Source organism: Chrysemys picta, unplaced genomic scaffold, assembly GCF_011386835.1.
Source record: "Chrysemys picta bellii isolate R12L10 unplaced genomic scaffold, ASM1138683v2 scaf325, whole genome shotgun sequence".
In the NCBI taxonomy this organism is placed as follows: domain Eukaryota; kingdom Metazoa; phylum Chordata; order Testudines; family Emydidae; genus Chrysemys; species Chrysemys picta.
Window position 1 is genome coordinate 7,254 of NW_027053032.1, and position 19,954 is coordinate 27,207.

The 19,954-nt window shown below is 53.2% G+C and overlaps 1 protein-coding gene across 2 annotated transcripts in view; it reads right to left on the reverse strand.

Annotated features, from left to right (window-relative positions):
* Window positions 1-233: 233 nt before the first annotated feature.
* The window catches only part of LOC122173223 (maestro heat-like repeat-containing protein family member 7), a 38,585-nt gene continuing 18,864 nt past the window's right edge, over window positions 234-19,954 (reverse strand). For both annotated transcript variants that reach the window (XM_065579471.1, XM_065579470.1), the window contains exons 13-22: window positions 15,766-15,929; window positions 15,521-15,658; window positions 13,990-14,104; window positions 11,985-12,125; window positions 9,599-9,775; window positions 3,746-3,901; window positions 2,763-2,864; window positions 2,392-2,494; window positions 1,888-1,947; window positions 234-881 (exon numbers count right to left, since the gene is read on the reverse strand). In XM_065579471.1, coding sequence (XP_065435543.1) covers window positions 697-881; window positions 1,888-1,947; window positions 2,392-2,494; window positions 2,763-2,864; window positions 3,746-3,901; window positions 9,599-9,775; window positions 11,985-12,125; window positions 13,990-14,104; window positions 15,521-15,658; window positions 15,766-15,929 — 1,341 coding nt within the window. In that variant the 3' untranslated portion in view covers window positions 234-696. The remainder of the gene's footprint in view (window positions 882-1,887; window positions 1,948-2,391; window positions 2,495-2,762; window positions 2,865-3,745; window positions 3,902-9,598; window positions 9,776-11,984; window positions 12,126-13,989; window positions 14,105-15,520; window positions 15,659-15,765; window positions 15,930-19,954) is intronic.

A 19,954-nucleotide genomic window follows, 5' to 3' on the forward strand; every position in this document is an offset into this window, starting at 1 on the left:
TCCGGATGCCAGACGGTTGTGCTGACTCTCCCACCAGAGAGATAACCTCCCCTAGACTGCCACAGCTCTGCTGGACTGTAGGTCAGAGCCCCCCTACTTGCTTGCTGCCCCACCCTGATCAGTGGCCAGGCAAATGGACCTTCTGTTGCTCTGCCTGCCTGCCTGTAGGCCACAGCCCCTTCTCAATTGCTGCCCTGCCCTGATTGAGGGCCCTGGGCAAACAGACTCTCTACCATTACTTGGCCTGACTGCAGGCTAGAACCATTAACACTGAGCTACTTTTCCCCTGAACCAAGGTACCCGGAAGTATCATAGCAAAGGGCGTGGTCTCCCGCCCGGACGGACGGGGAGGGAGCCGTGAACCCCTTACAGTCTCTCTTTCTACTCATTCATACTTTTTCTCTAAATATGTCAAAACACAGGCACACAACCTTCCCCCGGCCAAACACAGAAAAATAATACAAAATAAATTTTCAAAATGGCTGACGGCACCAAAAACATACACGACTGGAAATGGGGATGGAGGGCGGGACGTAAATGCTACACAGTGCATGGAAACCTATCAAAAAGTACATGGTGATGAAAGCTATCGAGCAGTTAACTACTCACATGGCTGCGCAGAGCAGGCGGCCAATGGGGAAGAAGCCATGGTCTGGCACGAAGCTCCCAGGGAAGGGAGGCTGGCTTTTCCCAGAGCTAGGGCAGCTGGGCAGCTTCAATGACCGGGCTCTCCTTAGTGCACATTGTTCTTATCCTATGAAAGCATGTCCATAGGCTGCTGTGGGCTGGCGGGTGGTTCTTGAATGCCTCCAGGATGAAGATGGTCTGAGAAGCCAGGCTTTGGACCGAGGAGTTGCTGTCCTGCTGCAAGCCTTTGAGGTCTAAGATTGAAAGGAAGGAAATGGAGGTCAGAGCCACAGCGCTCTGGAGAGCCCCAGCAAACCAAGCCAGCGCTGTACCTCTCGGCCTGTGACAAGGAGGCAGCAGGCTGGGAGGCGGGAGGCAGGGGACTAGCAGGAACAACCAGCAACCTTCACTAAACATCCCTGCTGCCCTCCACAAATGAGGGAGCCTCCAGACACAGGCAAGAAGTCCCAATGAACCCCATTTACTCACTATTTCTAGGACTGCCCCATCCCTGCAGTATCTGAGCACCTCATCCCTGGCTGTATTTACCCTCCGCCTTCCCCCCAATGCACAGATGGGCACTTAGATCCAGAGAGGGGGAGAGTCATAAAGGGGGCTTGGACATTGTTAGGCTATGCCTAACTTTAGGTGCCCTGCTGCCATCCAGGAAATACCGAGGAGGGAGCTCAGCCATTCTCTAGCTCTGGTTGGGAGGCCCAGCTGTGAACCTGCTCTGGGATTGAGAAGCCTGAGCTATATCACTCCCGCCCCCCGCCATTCGCCAACAGATGTGGAGATTCTGCTCTGCCCTGCGCTGCCCAGGGGTCCGGGCACGCAGCAAGGAGGTAGGTGACCGGACGTCACCTCTGCCTCATTTGGAGCAGTGGCTTCACCCCAGGCACCCCACGTGGAGGTGACTGCTCCAAACACTGGGCTAGTGAGTGCAAGAGGGGAGGCAGCACCCCACCTCGGCTGTGTTTGGGGGGGGGGCAATCATCTCTGAAGGCCAGCCAGCTCAGGCCCAGTTTGGGGATCTGCCAGGCCGCAGCTCTGAGGTCAGGGCTAAGTGCCTGGCACATGCCAACCAGCAGACACGACAGGGTGAGGGGGCAGCTGATCAGGGGTTTGGGGATCTACATTTTGCATCCCTTTGTGGCTCTCGCCCGAGATCATGTTGCTGGCGTCGGAGATTGAACCCAGCCCACGGCTCTGGGCCGTTCATCCCCCTAGCGCTCAGTGCTCAAAGCAGGTACCACCCACCGTTGCAGATGGCATCCAGCTTGTCCTGGCTCCTCTGGTCCAGCTGCCGGGCAGCGAGCCCTACACATACAAACAGCTCGTCACATCCCCGCATCCCCAGCGAGGGTGTCAAATGTCACCCTCCAAGCAACCCCTCGCTTCCCCCGCCCCTCACTGGCCAGGATGGTGCTCCCGAGTCCCCAGGGCAAAGGGTGAGTCCCCAGGGATGGTTACAGGGCTGGTTGCCAAAGGAGAGCACAGCACCTTGAGGGTTCACTACCAAGAGCCCATGGTGGGGTATGCGGGGGGGAATGGGGACTGCATGGGGAGCAATGGGGTTAGAGGGGGCCCATCAGCCGATCAGGGCAGTTTGGGGTGAGCTTGCTCCTGCGGACTTCTGACACCCTTGATCCTGCATTGGACAATCAGGAGCCCAAGGGTTACTTATCGCTGCTGGCAGGGACTGAGGAGAGCCTGGGACCAGATCCAGCCCCCCTGTTAAAGGGACCCCTGCTCTGTGGTTACCTATGAACCTGATGGCCGCTTGTCTAAGTGGAGTCTGTGGGTTCTCCAGAAAGGCCATGGTCTGGCACAGAAAGTTGTTGGCTCTCCCCTTGTAGCGCGTCAGCTAGGACCAGAACAAGGGAGCACAAGGTTATTAAAGGCCTTTCCGTCCCGCAGGCCGGGTTCCAGGTGTGTGGAGCGCATGTCCTGTTTTCACCCCTCTTTCCTGTGCCGGGGGGATCACGCAGAGGGACTACACCCAGGGCCAGGAGTGGTCCCAGGGCTGGGGCTCAGTGTGGGCACAGAGCTGGGCAATGGGGGGTGCCCTATCCACCGATTCCCCCGCTCCTACCACGAGGGCTGCGCAGTGAATGACCTGAGGGCTCCCTCACCAGGCAGTCACAGCTTTGCCAGGTATCCTTGCGCTGGATGAAGCCACCAAGCTGGTGCCACTTCAGGAATTCTGCCGCACTGCTGAGGGTGTCCCAACACACCTGCAAAACAAGTGGGGCCAGGGCGAGCCGGCCACGGTTACGGGAGCTGGAAGCCACTAGCCTCGTTACCCGGAGGCGGGGAGACCGTGCATGCTGAACGCTTCCCGGCCCCAGGTTGCTTGCGGAAGGGCGGTGGTGTGGCTAAGGCAATAGCTGGAGACCTGACTCAATTCCCAGCTCTCCCTGCAGGAACTCAGGCAAGTTGCTTAGGCCCAGGGCTGCAAAGGGATTTAGGTGCCTAATGCCTATGGGTGATCAATACTTTTGAGGCGCTAGGCCTCATGCTGTGCCTCAGTTCCCCACCTCATGGTGGGTAGGAGGGTGAATTCATTAGTGCTGGTGGCATTTGGCTCCCAAGTGATGGTGGCCATGAGCACTAGCATGTGCAGAGACACCTGGGGCGGGGGGAGGGGGGGCGGCTTGGGCATCTCATGTCTCGTACGGGCTGTACGGGCCGCTTGGCCAAGGGCACACTGGGTCCTGCGCACCATCTGGAGACTGGGTAGCCCTGCTCCTGGTAGGGGCCATGGCCAGGGTTGTGCTCTTCCCACCAGCACAGCCAGGGAATGTGCGGAGGCCAGTGGCTGTAGGAGTGGTGAGGCGACCCCTCCCCCCACCCAATCTCTCAGCCTGGCTGCAGGGGGGGAGTGTTGGGCTCAGAGGATGCAGGGAAGACTCAGCAGTTGGGTGGGGCGCCATGGTCATGGCGCTACTGCACTCAACGTTCAAGTGATTTTGAACGCCTGACTGTCACAGCACTGAGCACCTGCCCTCTGTCAGCGAGACCCTTTAAAGAGGGGGTGTCACATGCTGCCCCCTCAAAACAAATTACTGGTCACTCTGTAACGGTATCCGCTGCAGGCTCCAGCTCGTGGCCTCACCTGGGACACGTTGGGACGCTCATCATGCACGAGGAGGAGCAGCGGGACCAGGCTCTGGAGCACATGCGCCTTCATCCGCCACCTGTCGAGCCCCCTTACAAGCTCCAGCAGGTGTTTAAAGAGGGTGATGGAGAGCACCCGGAGCCTGCTGGACACCTGCAAGAGACGACGTGGGGAGGAGACGCTGTGACAGTCATTCTCACCCAGCGGGGCGAGCGCTCACTGTGCCAGAGATGTCTGCCCTGCAGGGGGTATTGGTAACTCACCCCCAGCCATACAGCCACAGCTGGGGCCAGAGTCTCCTGGGCATAGCGCCATTGACGGCAATAGAGATGCAGATTTTCACCAGTTGAGGGGCTGGCCTGGTAACTTCTTGGCCAGGGAGAGCAGTAAGGTGGGGTGAGACTGCCCCTGGACTCTCACAGCCAGCTCTGGGCACACTGACATCAGCACACACCTGTGTCAGCCAAGGGGGAATGCTCAGGGCAGAGCAGCGCCAGGACAGGGGCGGCAGAGAGGGAGTGATGAGGAAAGATTCAAAGAGCGAAGGAGGGGGTGTCGTTTGTCCTCCCGCTTTGCGGGCCCAGCTCACACTGCTGTTGACCCACAGCGGCCCTCTAGCCAGGCCAAGGGGGCCAAGCGTGGGGGGCAAATTCCTACACTGGTGTTTGTTCAAGCCACGCACAGGGACCTGGGGTGGATTTAACCCAGGGCCAAGGAGTGGTAAATGTGCAGGAGTTCCCAGATAGGGGGCCTTGGAAGCCATGACTGGAAGCCACCCAGCCTCCAGGGGCTCGGAGTGGGCTGAGGGTTGCCCCACTCCTGTGCATGGGTTTCTTGTTAAATCAGAGCCAGCCCCGCTTGGTCACATGGTGCTGCTGGGCCCCCGCCCTGCATGGCTGCTGGCAGAGCTGAACCAGTCCAGTGACCAGGGAGGCTGGGCGAGCTGTGCCAAGCAGGGAGAACCAGGAGCAATAGCTGGATGCTGTAGGGAGGGGCCACTGCTTTCTGGGAGGTGAGGCTGAGGGGGCAGCCTGGGGACGGGGTGACTTGAGCTGTTCTGGGAGTGGCTGAACCTTTAAACGGTGACCCCAATCAGCAGTTACATGTCACCTCCGGGCACCAGGTTCTAGACAAGGCAGTTCTCTGCGTGACATCTGTTGTAAAAGTGTTCATAAGTTCACCTCACCTCAGTCCCTGGAAAAATCATGGAGCAGGTCCTCAAGGAATCAATTATGAAACACTTAGAGGAGAGGAAAGTGATCAGGAACAGTCAGCATGGATTCACCAAGGGGAAGTCGTGCCTGACTAACCTAATTGCCTTCTATGAGGAGATAACTGGCTCTGTGGATGAGGGGAAAGCAGTGGATGTGTTATTCCTGACTTTAGCAAAGCTTTTGATACGGTCTCCCACAGTATTCTTGCCGCCAAGTTAAAGAAGTATGGGCTGGATGAATGGACTGTAAGGTGGATAGAAAGCTGGCTAGATCGTCAGGCTCAAGGGATAGTGATCAATGGCTCCATGTCTAGTTGGCAGCCGGTTTCAAGCGGAGTGCCCTAAGGGTCGGTCCTGGGGCCAGTTTTGTTTAATATCTTTATTAATGATCTGGAGGACGGTGTGGACTGCACTCTCAGCAAGTTTGCAGATGACACTAAACTGGGAGGCGTGGTAGATACGCTGGAGGGTAGGGATCAGATACAGAGGGACCTAGACAGATTGGAGGATTGGGCCAAAAGAAACCTGATGAGGTTCAACAAGGACAAGTGCAGAGTCCTGCACTTAGGATGGAAGAATCCTATGCACTGCTACAGACTAGGGACCGAATGGCTAGGTAGCAGTTCTGCAGAAAAGGACCTAGGGGTCACAGTGGACGAGAAGCTGGATATGAGTCAACAGTGTGCTCTTGTTGCCAAGAAGGCTAATGGCATTTTGGGTTGTATAAGTAGGGGCATTGCCAGCAGATCGAGGGATGTGATCATTCCCCTTTATGCGACATTGGTGAGGCCTCATCTGGAGTACTGTGTCCAGTTTTGGGCCCCACACTACAAGAAGGATGTGGAAATATTGGAAAGAGTCCAGCGGAGGGCAACAAAAATGATTAGGGGTCTGGAGCACATGACTTATGAGGAGAGGCTGAGGGAACTGGGATTGTTTATTCTCCAGAAGAGAAGAATGAGGGGGGGGATTTGATAGCTGCTTTCAACTACCTGAAGGGGGGTTCCAAAGAGGATGGAGCTCGGCTGTTCTCAGTGGTGGCAGTTGACAGAACAAGGAGCAATGGTCTCAAATTGCAGTGGAGGAGGTCTAGGTTGGATATTAGGAAACACTATTTCACTAGGAGGGTGGTGAAGCACTGGAATGCTTTACCTAGGGATGTGGTGGAATCTCCTTCCTTGGAGGTTTTTAAGGCCCGGGTTGACAAAGCCCTGGCTGGGATGATTTAGTTGGGAATTGGTCCTGCTTTGAGCAGAGGGTTGGACTAGATGACCTCCTGAGGTCCCTTCCAATCCTGATATTCTATGATTCTTTTAGCCTGTTTATCTGATTTGGCTGCGCTCTTCCTGTCTGGCCACTTCGTAGTAGGTTCTTGGAACAGTAGTTCTGAGTTGTCTTTCCATGAGGAGTTGTGCTAGACTAGATGCAGGAGCTGCTGTTGGTGTTGATCTGTAATTCAGAGGAGCAAGGAATGGATCTTCCTGCTGTCAGATGTTTTTGGCTGTCTGCGCAGCTCTCTCAGCCTCTCCATTCGCTTGTGAGTAATTTGGGCTGCCAGTGATATGAGCAAAATCATATTTCATTCAGACTGACTTAAATTCTGCTGCAGTGAATTGTGGGACATTGTCCATCACTAGTTGTTCTGGATACAGAAATGAGCAAACGTACACTTCAGTTTCTCAATAACACTGCAACATGTTATGTCTTTCAAGTACATTATTTCTATATAGCTGGAAAAGTAGTCCACAATGACCTGGCAATGATGTCCTCTGAATTCACAAAAATCTGCAGCTAGTCTTTCCCAGTTCTCTCTCTTGTAGAGGTGGTTGTTCACTGGTTCAGCATTGCCTCTTAAGTTGATTTGGACTAGATCACCTTTCAAAAGCCCAATAGCATCAGATCCTCAAGTTCTTCCATCTTTCTCACTAGGCCCATCATGGCTGCTACACTGCAGCTGAGAAGGTTGTTGGTCTTTGATCTCATACACACGGAACGCAAAGCTTTTGTCTTTGTAAATTGGTTCGGTGCCCATGCAGTTCAAAATCCCTTGAGGGAGGGTCAGAGCTGTGTGACATCAGCTCTCGAGTCAACTTTAAAGTCAATAGTCTTGCTTTGAATATTCAATGTCACTCTCCAGGCGGGCGCCATGTCATCACAAGTGATAGATCCCAGAATCAATGGGTCTTGATTGTCTGCAATATGAGTCAACTCCCTGACTGCTTCAGTGCAACGAACAGCTGCAAAATGTCCATATTTCAGGCATTTATTACAGCATGAGCCTCTGGCTGGACATGTATCATCCCTTGGGATATGACTTTTCCACACCTTGTGCATGTAGACTGGCATTTGTCCCTCTTAGCCTGCGAATTCTCTCTCCTTACCTCAGGGATTTTATGAGAAAGACTTTTAACACTTAAGTGTCTGTTTGTAGCTTTTAAGCTAGTTGCAGGTTTTTCAATTTGCTTTTGCCTGTTGTTTGACTAATTCTGACTCTTGCTAGCTGTATAGCTGTGGGTAGAGTTAAATCTCTCTTCGGCGGTAGCTACTGTGAAAGGTTTTTAGCAGTGTTGTTATAGCTGTGACAGTCCCAGGATATTAGAGGTAGGTGAGGGAATATCATTTAGACCTCACCTGGCTTGTCTCTATGAAAGGTTTTTATCTTTTAACCCAATAACCAGCCTGTTTCTGAAATTTTCATGTTTTACATTCCCCAAATCACAGTTTTCAGCCAGGGGATGCAGAGGTCTTCTAAAACTTTCAACATTTTCCCCTGGTTCTTGAATTCTTTGCTGAAAACATGCTCTTTAATAAACCACATTTCCCTCGGTTATAAAGTGTGCATCAATCTTAACCACAACCCTTGCATAGTTGTCTTTGTGATGGTCTTCAGTAAAGTCAAAGGAGGTAAAGATATGCTCTGCGTGCTTCTCCATAGCCTAAATTAAAGTCAATACCTGTATATCCCCAGTTCCTTTGTGCAGCTTGTTTGCAATGCAAAATCGTGCCAAACATTGTTTCCAGTCTGTCCATTGTGAAGGGTTATGAAAGGTGACGTTCTCTGGGGAATCAGAGTGGGGCATGTTGATGAGGTCCTGCAAACTTCGTTGCTGTTCCTTCCGTCTGCAACCTGTGTTGCTGTTTTCCTTTGGTTTCTGTTCTTAGTTTACTCCTGACACCATATCATGTTCTGCACCAGATATGTACTGCCTACAGAGCTTGTTTACACACACCAGATGGACAGTGCTTAATTTGTAATGAAAGAGGTGCTGGGGCTCAAGCAATTTTTTTACAATCATAACTGATGCAGCAAGCCCAGAGGTGCCAGGGCTAAGCCCTGGCAAAAGTTGAGCACTGCAGATGGGTTCATCATAAGAACCGTTAATGCTCTGCTGGATACAGCTGAGGTTCATTGAAATAAGGTATTTTACAGAGCATCACCTAGTAGTCGAACAATATCATACAGGGTAACATGCCATTACACAGGTAGCCTGGCTTGTTTGCTAGACTCCATCCCATGTTAATCTTACTAGCCAGCTGCTCCTGCCCCCGGTGTCAGCTCAGAGCAGCCGGGCAGGCTCTGCACAAAACTTATGGGAGCGGTCTGGGGGCATCAGAGCTGCACTGCAGTGGGCATAGGCAGATGTTGAATTGGCACCTCGCTGGTCTTCCCTCCAGTTGTTGAGGCCTATTTGCCTTTCCCTGGTGATGGGCGTTGTGTTCATTAACGCTATTTGGATTTAACACCCCCCCCCATAAAGAACCTGTTCTGTTCCCCCCGGGCCCGAGAGGGGTTTGGTTTAAAGGGCTCGCACCAGGGCGAGATCCTGCAGCTGGGGTCCAGGAGACCCTGGGAACAGCTTGAGCCGGGCCTGTGCCACTACTAAATAAAGAGTGGCAGGGTCCCAGCAGAGTTCGGCAGGGCTGAGGGTAGTATTTAGTGTTGTGAAAGCTGGGGAGGTGGGTGGACGCTCCAGGAGCCCCCACTGGGGGTTACCCCTAGAAGGCAGTAATGGATGGGCCCCTTTCTCCTGCCCACTTGCTGGATCTCACCATCCAGTGGGGGACTGGACATCAGTCTGGTGAACGTGTCGGCGGGGGCTAGTTTGTGGTTATGAAAGGCCTGGGGAGAACTAGGCCCTCCTTTGACGCTGCGCTGCCATGAGAACGAAGGGGAGAGGAAAGGGTGGTAGCTGCAGAACCTACAAATGGAGCCGTTTCCTTATGGAGCTCCCAGGCCAGCTGTGGGATTCCTGGCCAGGGAGAGGAGGGGCAGGATTTTCACCAGGGTACCATCACTTGTCACCCTGGAAGCCAGCAAGAGCATTGCAGCACCCTGTGCTGCAGAGGCCCCCTCACTGCATGCAGACTCAGGAATGCATGTCCTTCCACAAGGGGAGCCTTGTCCCCAGGCTGCCCTGATCTTTGTCAGCAGGCCTGCAGGACACAAGGGTTCCCATCCTTTCTGCCATACGCTCTGAAGGAGAGTGAGGTAGCAGAGGAAGGCGGGAATGGGCTCACATCATTTACAACAATCCTTTTTCTGGCTAGGACCATACACAGGCCCTGCTAGCCCACCCGCCAGCCCCCATTCACAGGTCCGCAGTTTGAACGGTCTCCTATGGGCCACCAGGCCTTACATCATCAATGAAAGGCAGGAGTTTCTCAGCCACTTGCACAGCCGCGCGGCTGGCGCTCTGCCTGTCCATGCTGGCAAGGATGTTTTTCAGCACGGTGATGGCCTCGGCGATGATGTCCCTGTCTACCTCCTGTAGTTGCTCCAGGACCTCTGGCAGCAGACGCTGGAGTTTCCCCACCTGCGTGAAATGAGGAGCTGCTTTACAAAACACCCTCCAGTGACCCACAAGCCATTTCCAAAACAACGTCCACCTCCCCTGCAGATAGAAGCATGGGAACTAAGGGGGTGCTGCAGCACTCCCAGGTTTTACACGGGGCTCTGCTCCTGGCCCCGCTCACAGGGTCCCAGCTGCCAGCCCTGCGCCAACCCCCATCTGTGGCCCCAGCCTCGGTCCCCTTGCTCCATCCACCTCCCCCGCCCCCGGCTCCTGGAGCCATGGCCCTGCTCCTGAGCCCAGCTCTAGGGGTGGCAGGGGGTGTGGGCAGGGGTAAGGTGGGGTGCAGCACCTCCACTATAAAAAGTCTTCCAGCGCCCCTGCCTCCAGGTGACATGTTAGAACCTCAAAGCCTTTGCACAGCCAGCTAGGATCACGGGCAGCAGGCCCGGCTACCTGCAATATAAGCAGCTGCTTCCTTGTACCCCAGATCTCAGGGGATGGTATTTATTAGCGGGTATCATCTGTGGAAAGTTCTCTGCACAATACATTGACCCCAAATAAATCAAGTCTATTATTGTTATAGGGGTTCAAATAGCACCTCGAGGGCCTATCTGCAATCAGGGCTTGTGCTGGGGGATTTCCAGGCACAGTAAGAGACGTCCCCTGCCCTAGAGCTTACAGGCTAGGCACACAAAGGAAGGATTTCTATCCCCATTGTACAGACATGGAACTCAGGCACAGAGAGGCTACGTGACTCGCCCATGGTCACCCAGAGAGTCTGGAAGAGCCAGGAACCGAACCTGGGTTCTCCCGAGTCCCTGTCCTTACAGCCCAGCCTAGAGGAGGGAGCCAATTTTGCACACGAGTTCTAGGGTTGGTCTGTTACTAAAAGCCAGATTCAATCATTTCTGTATTTGGTTTTTGAACCTTTCAAAGACAGCCCCACAAAACATTTTTGGAGAGGGTCCAGAGAAGAGCTTGAGAACATGACCTATGAAGGAAGGCTGAAAGAATTGTGTTTGTTTAGTTTGAAAAAGAGAAGACTGAGAGGGGACATGATAGCAGTTTTCAGGTATCTAAAAGGGTGTCATAAGGAGGAGGGAGAAAACTTGTTCACCTTAGTCTCTAAGGATAGACCAAGAAGCAATGGGCTTAAACTGCAGCAAGGGAGGTTTAGGTTGGACATTAGGAAAAAATTCCTAACTGTCAGGGTGGTTAAACACTGGAATAAATTGCCTAGGGAGGTTGTGGAATCTCCATCTCTGGAGGTATTTAAGAGTAGGTTAGATAACTGTCTATCAGGGATGGTGTAGACAGTATTTGGTCCTGCCATGAGGGCAGGGGACTGGACTCGATGACTTCTCGAGGTCCCTTCCAGTCCTAGAATCTATGAATCTATGAAAATCTCAACCGGCATCAGGGAAAAAATGTGTGAAATACAGGCTAACCGGTTCCGGAAGAAAAAATGAACCACAAGCAAGTGAAAAGCAGGCTGAGGCGCATGGAACGATGGGAATGGTGTATGACAAAGAATTACAGTCACGCCCTCTCCATGTCTGATCGAATCGTAGTCCGGGTTTAATAAACCGGACTGACCCGCTATTCTCAGGGTAAGTAAATTATCATTAGTGAGAGTTGCCTTCAGATTGTCTCCTCTTTACCAGGCTGCCAGATCTGTGTATTTAAGCCCCAAGGGTTTTCTCTGCCTTCACTATACTGTGTGTATCAAACTTGTTATGAGATCTTAGCAGCAAAAGGCCCCTGTAGAGCTCTTCAGAGGAGCAAGTGCTGCGGGACAGAGCTGTGACATCAACAGTTAAAACCTATGAGGCTTTAAAAGGGGATTTGTAGGAAAAAATGGTTCCTAATTGAAGCGAAATGGCTCTGTCTGGGCGTCCCTGATCACTGGTGTCGCCAGCATTCCCTGGGGTCTAGAGTCCACAGCTCTGCTGCTAATCTAGTGCTAGGGTTCTTTGGATCACAGAGACCCCAGACACAATCAGGCCCGGCAGTGCCAGGTACTGCACACACCCAGAGACACACCCCGCAGGAGCCAGGCTTGGAGACTTGCCCAAGGTCACCAAGCAGGTCAGTGACAGAGCCAGGAATAGAAGCCAGGGCTCCTGACTCGAGGCCAGGGCCATGTCCCCATGGAAGGTTTCAATGACCCCAGCCCTGCAGCAGCTCCCTGCGGTTCTGGGTTTATCCCCCAGCCCTCCTCCCCTCTCACCTTCTCTGGGCACAGGGACAGGTTCAGGAGGCCTTTGAGCGCCAGCCAGCGCACCACAGTGTTGGGGTCTCTCAGCTGCCCACTCAACTGGTCCAGGATGGCGTCTTCCTGCTTATTGCCAAGGTCAGGGCACTGGAGGAGCTAACACACCAACAGAGAAACAAGCTAGAGAACGGGGCTGGACCCTCACGACTCATCTCTGCCAAGGGGCCCTTAGCTCCACCTGCCACGGGCACAGCCTGCGCTGTACGCCGGGCACCGCGATTGGTCACCGTGTGTGCCCCACTGAAACGCTGCTAGCGCAACGGGCCCTCGAGGCTCCAGCCGAGATCAAGGCCTACCCTGCTCCCTCACTAAGGCTCAGCTGCATGCGGAGCAGGGAGGGAGGGGGCTGCAGCCTTGTGTTCCAAAGGGCCGCCCGGTCTACGGGGGGCAGGTGAATTGGCCGTGGATGGGCCCGGCCTGCGCATGGCATACGGACGTCAGAGGGGGCTTCAGGGCCGAGGTCACACAAGGGACCATTCTATGGAGCTGAGCCTTGGGGAACAAGAGACACCCGACCCTGGGCTTTGCTTCAGCCCCGCAACACCAGCTGGGGCCGGTAACAATGTCCAGAGTCAGTGACTCCACCCCTAGGGCTTTAGGAGCTTTCCCTGCCCCTGGTCACCCACCCACCCCCAGAGCCACCTACTCCTCTCCTGGCCATAGGCATGGGCGGCGAGTTCTATGGGCCCCCGGTGCCTGGGCACCATGGGCCTCAGCCCCGCCTTCTGCCCCCACGTCTCCCGGGCCATTTAAAAGAGCCCGGGGCCCCCACTTACCACCCGCAGTGCAGCGGAGCTGAGCGGCTTCCTGCCTGCTTGCTCCACATGGCTGCCGGCCCCTCCCTGCGGCCCCTGAGTGGGGTGGGTCTGTGTCCCACTGTCACGGAGTGTGGGGGAGTCAGGGCCCCGCACCCCCCACTTCCTGTGATTCACCGTGACTCTCACCAGCCAGTAAAACAGAAGGTTTATTAGATGACAGGAACACAGTCCCAAGCAGGGCTTGTAAGTACAACCAGGACCCCTTCAGCCAGGTCCCTCTGGGGGGCAAGGATCTTAGACCCCAGACTTGGGGTTCCCTGCCTCTTCCCACCCAGCCCAAAACTGAAACCAAAACCCCTCCTGCAGGCTCTCTCCTCCTCCTTCTCTCCCCCTCTCCCTTTGTCCAGTTTCCAGGGCAAAGGTGTCGACTTGCCCCACCCCCCTTCCTGGCTCAGGTTAACAGGCTCAGGTACTGTCCCTCACCTAAAGTCATCCCCTGCTCTCCCATCCCCCATGCAGACAGTCCAGTAAAACTAACCGACATATCCAGGTCAATCCACCCCGCTCCCTACTGCGTCACACCCACCCCAAGCGCCCCTGCAGCCAGTAGGAAGCTGCGCGGGCAGTGCCTGGGGGTAGCAGCACACGGAGGCCCCCAGGCCCGCCCTGCCTAGGAGCCCCAGGTAAGCGCCGCACCCTCCCAACTCCTCCCAGAGCCTGCACCCCCACCCCTTTCCCACACCCCACTCCGGCCCCCAAACTCCCTCCCAGAGCCTGTACCCCCTCCCTCCACACCCCCTCCTGCCCCCAAACTCCTCCCAGAGCCTGCACCCCTCACCCCTTCCTGCACCCCCACCTTCTGCCCCAGCCTGGAGCCTGCACCCAGCACCCAAACTCCATCCCAGAGCCTGCACCGCAGGCCCCTTCCCCCACCCAAACTCCCTCCCAGGGCCCAACCTCTCACCCCTCCTGCACCCCAATCCCCTACCCCAGCCCAGTGCCTGTACCCCAGACCTCCTCCCCCCGCCCAAACTCCCTCCCAGAGACTTAGACAGGTGGGAGGCAGTTTGGAGGGGCGGGCTCTGCTGGTCACCACCAACATTTCTACAAACCTGCCGCCCCTGGCCATAGGTCAGCCCCATGCCACAGTCACCGCTGGGCTAGGGCTGTTCTCACGACCCTCACCCGCCGGTGAGGCTCACCTGAATGAAGAACGCCATGGCCGGGATGTACCGCCTATCATCCCTGCAGTTGAGGATGGCCATCAGCTCCTGGAAAATCCAGCAACGCTCCTGGAAACTGACCGAAACCATGGCCCTGGCATGGGAAACACAAACACCACATCATTGAGGTGGGCAAGGACTGGTTCTCCATTTACAAATCTAACCAGACCAGTGCCACAGGACAGGGGATCCCGGGTGACTAGTCACGTGCAGCTGGCATGGACAAGTTCCTGCTGGCTTAAAATGCCCAGCAGCCTAACTGCTAGAGACCCAGACCCTTAATCACTCTACAGGGAGCCCTTCCACGAGGCCAGCTCCGAGCACGCAGCGCTGGGCTGTGTGACCAAGTGGGACCGTTCTTAATGTCTCCTCTGAATACTGTGTGGGTGCCTCAGTTTCCCCTATGCATTTCTTAAGTCTCCAGTGTGCATAAATGGCTGACAATCTGTCTCCTAGCAACAAATGGCCAGGGCCCTTCCCCCCTTGCAAGGGGATAGCTAAAGGTGAACAAAGATCAGGTGACCTCCTGGCCCAGGAAAGAGACAAAGGCCAGAAAGGAGGGGCTGGAGGGGGGTTTCAGCTGGGAGCTGGCTGGGGACGGGAAGTGAGTGCGGACGGAGTTGTCTGCCTCGCTGGGCCCCAGAATGGACCCGGCTGAGGGGTCCCGTTTGCTGTAACCTACAAGCTCTGTTTTAGACTGTGTTCCTGTCATCTAATAAACCTCTGTTTTACTGGCTGGCTAAGAGTCACGTCTGACTGCGAAGTGGGGGTGCGTGCAGGATCCTCTGGCTTCCTCAGGACCCCACTTGGGGGGACTCGCTGTGGGAAGCGCACGGAGGGGCATATGCTGAATGCTCCAAGGAGAGACCCAGGAAGGTGAAGCCGTGTGAGCTTCTTGCCCTGAAGACAGTCTGCTCCAAGGGAGAGGAGGCTCCCCAAAGTCCTGACTGGCTTTGTGGGGAGCAGTTCCAGAGCATTGCCCAGGGACTCCGTGATAGGCTGCAAGAGAACTGCAGACAAAGAAGGGCGTCGGTGGGCTCGGTGGCCTTTCTCATGTGCCCAGATATTGGGTGATGAGAGACAGAAGGTGGGTTAGGGAATATCTTAGATTGGTCTAAGACAAGTGTTAGAGCTTTCTGTGTTAGCGTCTCTCTCTCACACACAGATGCTGGGCCAGCCAAAGATATTCCCTCCCCCACCTTGTCTCTCTCATGTGCTGGGCCTGACAGGGCTACACCAACGCTGCAGACAGACATGACGGAGGCTGTCTTTGCCCAGCCACGCCTGCCAGAGCCACGCAGGAAGCGGTTTACGCCAGGCAGCGCAGGGTGGAGAAGTAGCCGACTGACCCCTCGGCCAACGGCACAGAGGCTGTGGCCTCTTCCACGCAGGCGATTGGGAGCCGCGTCTCACCCAGCGGGGAAGGCGATGTGGCCGTGTCCTGGGCCCAGGGACGGGAGATGCTACTGCGGTCAGTTCTGGGCAGCAGCCCCAGGGACAAGACACTCACCGGGCAAGCACCAAGACGCCTTTGTGGTGCATGTCGGCGTTCACGAGCATGCCCCAGCCACCCTGCTTGTGGATGAACGTGGTCTGGTCCCTGTAGCCAGCACATTGGAGCAAGGCTTGCATGGCATCCACCGCACACCTGCATGCAGAGCGAGCCTCTTGTTACTGAGCGAGCCCAGGCCAGGCCCTGCCGCGTGCCTGCGGGCGACGGTTCAGAACCGAGGTGGGGTGTCGGGCTGGTGGTACCTGACAGGGCTGAGGGGTGCGGGCGTGTCCTCCTGGTTATGCATGGACAGCTCCACTATGTATGTGATCTGGAATAGCAGGGCGATGGAGAGCTGAGGGAAGAGCTCCTTCACCTGCTGCCTGCAGTTCTGCTCCTTGAAGATCTCGTACAGGGCTCTGGTGGCCTGCAGCCAAGAACAGGAGACAGATGTCACTGCAGGGCCTTCGCCCTTCCCACGCTCCCCCGAGGCACCTAGAGAGGAGGGGTGGGCTGGGGGCTAAGGCCTGGGATGCTGGATTCAATTCCTAGCCTGTGTGACCTTGGCTAGAACCACAGAAGGGACTTCGGCTCAGCGTTGCCATGCCTAGCTTCATGTGCCCTGCTGCCCAGTGGACTCACAGCCCTGAGTTAAGTGCCCAGGCTCCATATACGCTCCAGAGGGAGAGTCAGTTGGGCCAATTGTTAAAGAGGGTAAACGGGATGGCCTGGGTAATTTCAGGCCTGTCAGCCTGACATCGATCCCAGGCAAGATAATGGAGCGGCTGGTACAAGATTAAATTAATAAAGAATTAAAGAAGATAATTTAATTAATGCAAATCAACATGGGTGTATGGAAAATATTTCCCGCCAAGATAATTGCGATCTGTTTTTCGATGAGATTACAAGTTTGGTAGAGAAAGGAAATAGCATTGGCATAATGTATGTAGACTTCTGTAAGGCGCTTGAGTTGGCGCCGCACTCCAGTTTGATCGGAATCCTAGAAGGATACAAAAGTAACGTGGCACACATGAATTGGTTATAAACTGGCTGACAGGTCTCAAAATGTAATTGTAAACTGGGAATCAGCATTGCACTGGTGTGTTTCCAGTGTGGTCCCCGCAGGGATCGGGTCTTGGCCCTACGCGATTTAACATTTTTATCAATGACCTGGAAGAAAACATAAAATCATCACTGATAAAATTTGCAGCTGACACAAGAATTGGGTGAGTGGTAAATAATGAAGAGGACAAGTCACTGATACAGAGCGATCTGAATCGCTTGGTAAACTGGGGGGCAATCAAACAGTATGTGTTTTACTATGGCTCATTGTAAATGAATACATCTAGGAACAGGACGGGGGATTCTCTCCTGGGAAGCAGAGACTCTGAAAAGGGCCTGGGAGTCCTGGTGGATAATCAGCTGAACAGGAGCTCCCAGTGTGGCGCTGTGGCCAAAAGAGCTCATGTGATCCTGGGATAAATAAACAGAAGAATCTCGAGTGGGAGTATCTGGCACTGGTGTGACCCACTGCTGGGATCCTGGGTCCTGTTCCAGTGCCCACAATGCAAGAAGAATGTTGATAAATTGCAGAGGGTTCAGAGAAGAGTCGTGAGAATGATTAAAGGATTAGAAACCATGTCTTATAGTGATAGGGTGACCAGACAGCAAGTGTGAAAAATCAGGATGGGGGTTGGGGGGTAATAGGAGCCTATATAAGAAAAAGACCCTAAAATCAGGACTGTCCCTATAAAATCTGGTCACCCTACACAGTGAGAGACTCAAGAAGCTCGATCTATTCAGCTTAACAAAGAGAAGGTTGAGGGATGACTTGATTACTGTCTATAGGTATTTCCCTGGGGAACAAATATTTAGTAATTGGCTTTTCAGTCTAGCAGAGAAAGGTCTAACATGATCCAGTGGCTGGAAGTTGAAGGTAGACATTCAGATTGGAAATAAGGCATACACGTCACAGTGAGAGTAATTAATCATTGGAACAATTTACCCAGGGTGGTGATAGATTCTCCATCACTGACCATTTTTGAATCACAATGGGATGTTTTTCTTCAAAGACCTGCTCTAGGAATGATCTGGGGGCAGTTCTCTGGCCTGTGTCATGCAGGGGATCTGACTAGATGATCACAGAGGTCCCTTCTGGCCTTGAAATCTATGAAGCTAAGAGTGGGGAGCTGCCTAAACCAGCCAATAGGAAATGCTGAGGAGAGGGGTGTGGCCTAAGCCCCACCCCCAAAGGGAATTCGGTATCTATCTCTACTTGGGAACACTTAAATAGTCATTGGAGCAGAGTTTAGACCCCGGGTCTCCCAGTTGGGTGCCCTAACCACTCGGCTAGAGACAGTGGTGTAGTCCAAAATCGGAAGGTACTGGAATGCCACTAAAATATTGATTTTCATAAACATGAATTATACAAATTCACATTTTATTTGTCTACTGAATTTCTGGTACAGTAATACTTGGCTAAACCAGGCATGGCTGGAGACAGGCTGGCTGTCCAAAATAACAAGGTATTGGATTTTCTTTTTTTTAATTGTGTACACAGGGGTCGGCAACATTTGGCACGCGGCTCGCCAGGGTAAGCACCCTGGCAGGCCAGGCAAGTTTATTTACCTGCTGACGCAGCAGGTTCGGCCGATTGCGGCCCCCACTCGCTGCGGTTCGCCATCCCGGGCCAATGGGGGCGGCGAGAAACCGCGGCCAGCACATCCCTCGCCCGCGCCGCGTCAGCAGGTAAATAAACTGGCCTGGCCCGCCAGGGTGCTTACCCTGGCGAGCCGCGTGCCAAACGTTGCCGACCCCTGGTATACACGCGCGCACACACACACACACACACACACACACACACACACACACACACACACACCTATAGTAGCTATTCAATTCATTTTAACTGTTGAAATCATTATGCTGAAATGCCATTAATGTGTACACAACACACTATGTAAAAGATCTAAATCTAGACAGTACAGTGAGAAAAACCCAATGAATGCGTAGCACGTTTTCTTTTTACTTTAGCCTATAGGCTAATGAAAATACAAAATAAATCATGCTGCTGCACTATAGACATTACTCTATGAGGCGGAAATAATAAAAGTTTATTTTAAATTGAAACTAGCTAGTAGGTTACACAAGTAACACAAAATACATCAAGGCATAACAGGGGCTGAAGTAGCAAAGGCCTGCTGTAATGCATTTATCTAATTTCTACAAGTATTTCCACAAAGTGTCTTTCTCCATCTTGTAATTTATGTGTCTGTGAATCAGAGGGAGAACAAGGATGTGTGAGCCAAGTTCTGGCACAGCTGAGAGGATGCCACATGGAACATGAAGGGCCACGGAGCTTGCTAAACATGAGCAATGACATATGCGGAATAAGCCGCTTGCTACATTTGCCATTCACAATCATAGTCATGTGGCTAAATCCACGCTCACACTCAGCCGTGCTGCATGAAATCACACACGTGGAGCTGAACAGAGGTTTCAGCTGACCAGTATAGTCAAGAAAGTCACGCTAGGCATTGACTATTCCAAATCGGTTGCACAGCTGCCCTACCTCCTTTTCACTTTATCTAAGAATAATGGGTCACTACAAAAAGTAATTTTCCCTCTGCTGATACTCACACCTTCTTCTTGTTCTTTCTTGGTTTCAGGTGACCGGCAGTAAAGCGTATACAGTTTGTCAAAGAATTCCAAGTGATTTACAGCTCTTACTTCACTTAACGTTTCAGCAGCTGCCAAATCCAACCTGTGATTCACACACTACCTCGCTAGAACATTTGGGTACTTCTTCACAATACAGCTCGCTACGCCAGAGTTCTTCCGAAGCATAACACTAGCACCACCACTCGCAAATACTACAAGAGTAATTGTAATCAGAATTCGATTTATTGAGGCATTTCAGCTCACAATCTACAGTGCCTGAAGCCGTCTGACGTGGAAGTGCAATCAGATCAAGAAACATGACGTGAGGATAATCATCCTTCAAAGTGTCACATTTTAAATAGATTCTAACTGTTGATTCATTGCTCAGAGTAGTTGATTCATCAACAGACATGGCTATCTTTCCGTCACTCTCCGGCATCTGAGCGCACATTCGTCATTTGCAAGGCTTTCGGTGCATTGCAGATGAGATAGGGTCTAGGATGTCTGTAGCACTGAATTGTGAACACAGACCGATACCAATATCTACACCATGCAGTATGTGGAATTCAGTTAAATCGGGACGATCCGAGTAGGGTCTGCCATGTTTAGCAATGTAATATGCCATTCGCTTTACCTGCACAGTTGTGTCAAGTTCTGATTTTGTCATGTTAACCACTTCATCTTCAAAAGTTGAGGTTTCTGCTTCTGTTGAAAGCTGTAAAGCTACCTGCAGTTGAATCTTTGTGTTCCTTTATCTTCATTGGCAGAGATGTTAATCTGGACTCTCAGCTA